Here is a 6340-nt window from a genome sequence, read left to right as displayed (position 1 = left end):
CCATTTAGTAGACTATAAAATCAATTAGATGATATTTGTATTTATTTTTTACGAGATACATTAGAACATAAAACATCAGAGAGCAGGGCACCTAAGGGTTATTAGTAATTTATTCACATTTTTGTTTCAGATACATGTCAATGAATATGTATTTGTGTGGATGTGAGCATATACAGTGGGCTGCAATATGAAATGTCTATCTTACCATATATTGTAGTAAAAACATTTCACGGTCAGGTTTCTAACCAATCTAATGATATGCTATCAACAGAGCTGAGTATGAATTATTTTTAAATTCATACTTAAGTAAAACAAAATACATGTAAAATACATTGCTTGGCTTTTCTGAACAAACTTCATTGTTACACACTTTTCCCACCATCTTCCCAGATCTTAATCCCTCACTATTACATGCAGATTGGGCAAAGGTCAGGATACAGGAATGAGAAACCACACATCTCTCACCAGTTTCATCCTCCTGGGACTGACAGATGACCCTCAGCTACAGATTCTGATTTTTGTATTTCTACTGATCACCTACATGTTGAGTGTAACTGGAAACCTGAGCATCATCATCCTCACATTAGTGGATTCTCACCTTAAAACTGCAATGTGCTATTTTCTCCAAAATTTTTCCCTCTTAGAAATCTCTTTCACTTCTGCCTGCATTCCTAGATTCTTGTACAGCTTATCAACAGGTGACAGGACTATTACCTATAATGCTTGTGTATGCCAACTATTTTTTACAGATGTTTTTGCAGTAACAGAATTTTTTCTCTTGGCCACCATGTCCTTTGATCGATATGTAGCCATCTGCAAACCCCTGCATTACATGACTATTATGAACTTCAGGGTCTGCAAAAGGCTCGTCTTCTGCTGTTGGATGACTTCTTTGTTGATCGTATTGCCACCACTCAGCTTGGGACTGGACCTGGAACTCTGTGCCTCTAATGCCATTGACCACTTTGCATGTGATGCTAACCCTATGCTGAAGATCTCATGCTCAGATACATGGCTCATAGAGGAAATGGTTCTCATCAACTCTGTGATGATTTTCCTCATGACTCTGGTGTGTGTGGTTCTGTCCTACATGTACATCATCAGAACAATTCTAAGACTCCCCTCTGCCCAGCAGAGGACTAGAGCCTTTTCCACCGGCTCTTCCCACATTATCATGGTTTCCATCACCTATGGAAGCTGCATCTTTGTTTATATCAAACCTTCAGCAAAAGATGAAATGGCCATTAATAAGGGAGTAGCACTACTCACTACTTCCATTTCCCCCATGCTGAACCCATTCATTTACACTTTGAGGAACAAACAAGTGAAACAAGCCTTTAATGACTTAATCAAAAGGTTTATATTGCTCTCAAAGAATTAGGGGAACATTGATGAAAGATCCCTAAATATATTTTCTTCAGTTTCTGTCTAATTTTCTCCTTTCCTGGTCTGGGCATGGCCTTCCATTCAGTACGGATGCTGTTCAAGTCACCCCTTTCATCACCTTATAAAGAAACCTCTTTGAGATGATAATCTTAATGAAGAAAAGTGAGAATAGGTGTTGCTGGAAATCTGAGCATGACTTCACTCTTAGTGTTTCCTTGCCAATGCTGAAAGGATTGGGAAATACGTCATAAAATGTTAGTACAACAGTGCGCATCATTCTTCCAAATAATACACACAAACCAAAACAAAACACAGACTATCTACTGTTAAAAGAACATATGGGATGTGAACAGTTCCCAGGAATGTGTTGTTTTAATTTGTCTGATTTTTGTCAAACTATTCAAATTCAGTTAGACAATATCCATCATATCATTGAAAAGTTTTCACAAATGCCTAGGGTACCTAACTGGTCTTTTTGGTTTCACTGGAGATGGCTGGTAATTGTAGGTCTGCTTTGGTTATGTAGCTGTATTCCTATTATGTTAATGTGTATACGCAATTTAATTAGTAGTTTAAAACCTATACATGCTTATGTTACTCTACAAGAAGATATGTCAAAGAAATAATCAATCTTCCCATGTTTTCTTCCATCTGCTACTTCTATAGCTTTTCTTCTTCCTTCCTAATTACAACCCTTAAGTAGAATTGGTACCTCATAATGAAATTACCGAGTATCATAATACTTCCAAGTGGTAAAGATACCTCAAGACAAATGCTAGGCATAGCAGCCACAGGGCATAAATCTGCAAAGAAGTAAAAAGCTAACCTTTTCAAACAATATGGCTTCTCTATCACTTACCAACTTTACATCTCCCTGTATGGCCCTGGAAGATGACTGGTTAGCCAGAGACAGATAAGATTCCTCAAGGAGGAACAACCTAAGACAGGCACAGTCACAGGGGGGCCATCAGGTGAGAAATTGGGGATCAACAAAGGTGAGGCTTAGAACCCCACCCCCCCTGTTTTGAGAGAAATCTTCTGCATTCGTGGATGTTTTGTTGCCCTTGTCTAGCTTGGATTAATACTTAGTCTATAGGCACACACCTGATCATCTACATTTGCCCTCTGACAGCACTAAACTATGTTTTCTACCTTTATCTTGCATGTACCTACCACTTCAGCATTTTATTAAAAATAATAATAATAATAGTAACAATAATAATAAGGGAGAAATATGGGATTCACATATAAATCAAGTATAAAAATCAAATGAATATTCATATTTGACCTGATTGTTTATAGTTCATAATGTGTGATCAAAACTGAAAGTTTATGTGATGACTGCCCTTGTTCTGTTCACCATGTAAGAAATTATTCACTATGTAAGAATTTGTTCACCATGTAAGAACTTGTTCATTATGCTTGAAAAGATTGGAGACTGTTGAGAACTAGGCTTGGGGTTGATTAATGATTGTGCATTGAGTCCCCTATACAGAATTTTATTGTTGTTAACAACCATTTGATCAATAAATATGAGAGATACCCTCTCAAAACAAAACAAAACAAAACAAAACAAAAGCCCACCTTACTCAGATAAGAAAAGACATAATATTGAAAAGAATCAATAATTTTCTAAGTGTACCAAGGAAATATTTCATGAACCCTAGATATATTTTAAAACAGGAATAAGTATACAATTTAGGACTTGAAAGAAACATTTACTAATGAAGAATCTTCAAAAATCACAAGATTCACATATTTTATTGACTAGATACAATCCTACATAAAAGTTATTTAAAAATTGCAAAAGGGAGAGCCAACATGGTGGCATGAATAGAGCAGCAGAAATCTCCTCCCAAAATCACATAAATCTATGAAAATATAACAAAGACAACTCTTCCTAAAATAGAGACCAGAGGACACAGGACAACAGCAAGACCACATCCACACCTGTGAGAACTCAGCAACTCGGGAAGGGGGTAAGATACAAGTCCCCACCTGACGGGACCCAAGCACCCCTCTCCCCAGCTCCCAGTGGGAGGAGAGGAGTCAGCAGGGAGGGAGAAGGAGCCCAGGAATGTTGAACACCCAGCCCCACCCATCCGGACCAGAGTACAGACACAGTGCATGTGTGGGGTCCTGGATACTAGGGAAACAGGGCAGCAGGACCGGTCAGTGGGTGTCTGAGTCCGACACCGGAGAATAAAGAAATGGGAGTGGCATTCCTTTTTTTTTTTTTTTTTTGGCGAGTGCTTTTTGGAAGTCTTAAAGGGACAGGGACCCCAATACTAGGGAAACAATGTAGCAAGACCAGTGAGTGGGTGCCTGAGACCGGCACCTGAGGACGAAGAAAATCAGGCGTTTTTCTTTTTTTTAATTATTTATTTAATTTTGTTGTTGTTGTTGCTGTTGTTGTTTTGGTTTGGAGAGTGCTTTTTGGAAGTCTTAAAGGGGCAGGACAGGACACTTAGTCCAGAGGCAGGGAATCTGGGGATCTCTGAGCACCCTAACCCCCTGGGCAGCAGGGAGTACGGAGGACCCTTACGGAGATAAATAGCGTCCCGGCCGCACCACCTCCAATAGGGCTCCACCATTTTGGAGCAGCAGCCGAAGTCACGCTACGCCCACAGCAACAGCGAAGATAAACTCCATTGCAACCAGGCAGGAAGCAGAAGCCCTTTCTGTGCACAGCTGCCAGCACAAGCCACTAGAGGTCGCTGTTCTCCCAGGAGAGGAAGGTCACAAACCGACAAGAAGGGAAGTTCTTCCAGCCGTCACTCGTGCCAGCTCTGCAAACTCTCTCTATCGCCATGAAAAGGCAAAATTCCATGCAGACCAAGAGAACAGAGACAACACCAGAGAAGGAGACAGACTTAACCAGTCTTCCTGAAAAAGAATTCTTAATAAAAATCATGAACATGCTGACGGAGATGCAGAGAAAAATGCAATGCAATGGGATGAAGTCCGGAGGGAGATCACAGATGTCCGACAGGAGATCACAGAAGTGAAAAAAACCCTGGAAGAATTTATAAGCAGAATGGATAAGACGCAAGAGGCCACTGAAGGAATAGAAACCAGAGAACAGGAACATATAGAAGATGACATAGAGAGAGATAAAAGGATCTCCAGGAATGTAACAATACTAAGAGAACTATTTGACCAATCCAAAAGGAATAATATCCATATTATAGGGGTACAAGAAGAAAAAGAGAGAAGAAAAGGGATAGAAAGTGTCTTTAAAGAAATAATTGCTGAAAACTTCCACAAACTGGGGGAGGAAATAATCGAACACATCACGGAAATACACAGAACCCCAACAGAAAGGATCCAAGAAGGACAACACCAAGACACATAATAATTAAAATGGCAAAGATCAAGGACAAGGAGAGAGTTTTAAAGGCAGCTAGAGAGAAAAATCTCACCTATAAAGGAAAACCCATCAGGCTAACATCAGACATCTCAACAAAACCCTACAGGCCAGAAGAGAATGGCATGATATATTTAATGTAATGAAACAGAAGGGCCTTGAACCAAGGACACTGTATCCAGCACGACTATCATTTAAATATGATGGTGGGATTAAACAATTCCCAGACAAGCAAAAGTCGAGGGAATTTGCTTCCCACTAACCACATCTACAGGGCATCTTACAGGGACTGCCCTAGATGGGAGCACTGCTAAAAAGAGCACAGAACAAAACACACAACATATAAAGAATGGAGGAGGAGGAATAAGAAGGGAGAGAAGAAAAGAATCTCCAGACAGTGTATATAACAGCTCAATAAGCAAGCTAAGTTAGGCAGTAAGATACTAAAGAGGCTAACCTTGAACCTCTGGTAACCACGAATCTAAAGCCTGCAATGGCAATAAGTACATATCTCTCAATAGTCACCCTAAATGTAAATGGACTTAATGCACCAATCAAAAGACACAGAGTAATAGAATTGATAAAAAAGCAAGACCCATCTATATGCTGTTTACAAGAAACTCACCTCAAACCCAAAGACATGCACAGACTAAAAGTCAAGGGATGGAAAAACATATTTCAGGAAAACAACAGCGAGAAGAAAGCAGGGGTTGCAATACTAATATCAGACAAAATAGACTTCAAAACAAAGAAAGTAACAAGAGATAAAGAAGGACACTACATAATGATAAAGGGCTCAGTCCAACAAGAGGATATAACCATTCTAAATACATATGCACCCAACACAGGAGCACCAGCATTTGTGAAACAAATACTAACAGAACTAAAGAGGAAAATAGACTGCAATGCATTCATTTTAGGAGACTTCAACACACCACTCGCCCCAAAGGATAGATCTACTGGGCAGAAAATAAGTAAGGACACAGAGGCACTGAACAACACTCTAGAACAGATGGATCTAATAGACATCTACAGAACTCTACATCCAAAAGCAACAGGATACACATTCTTCTCAAGTGCACATGGAACATTCTCCAGAATAGACCACATACTAGGCCACACAAAGAGCCTCAGTAAATTCCAAATGATTGAAATCCAACCAAACAACTTTTCAGATCACAAAGGCATAAAACTAGAAATAAACTGTACAAAGAAAGCAAAAAGGCTCACAAACACATGGAGGCTTAACAACACACTGCTAAATAATCAATGGATCAATGACTAAATCAAAATGGAGATCTAGCAATATATGGAAACAAATGACAACAACACAAAGCCCCAACTTCTGTGGGACGCAGCAAAAGCAGTCTTAAGAGGAAAGTATATGGCGATCCAGGCACACTTGAAGAAGGAAGAACAATCCCAAGTGAATAGTCTAACATCACAATTATCAAAACTGGAAAAAGAAGAACAAATGAGGCCTAAAGTCAGCAGAAGGAGGGACATAATAAAGATCAGAGAAGAAATAAACAAAATTGAGAAGAATAAAACAATAGCAAAAATCAATGAAACCAAGAGCTGTTTCTT

General features: G+C 39.3%; 1 protein-coding gene across 1 annotated transcript; it reads left to right on the top strand.

Annotated features, from left to right (window-relative positions):
* The first annotated feature begins 442 nt into the window (after positions 1 to 442).
* On the top strand, positions 443 to 1381 carry LOC118969861 (olfactory receptor 6C2-like). Its single transcript, XM_037004800.2, has one exon. It carries the CDS (start codon positions 443 to 445, stop codon positions 1379 to 1381), a length of 939 nt encoding a protein of 312 aa, XP_036860695.2.
* Positions 1382 to 6340: the final 4959 nt, after the last annotated feature.

The sequence above is a fragment of the Manis javanica genome, chromosome 10 (assembly GCF_040802235.1).
Source record: "Manis javanica isolate MJ-LG chromosome 10, MJ_LKY, whole genome shotgun sequence".
Lineage (NCBI taxonomy): Eukaryota > Metazoa > Chordata > Mammalia > Pholidota > Manidae > Manis > Manis javanica.
This window is presented reverse-complemented; position numbering and strand designations above follow the sequence as displayed.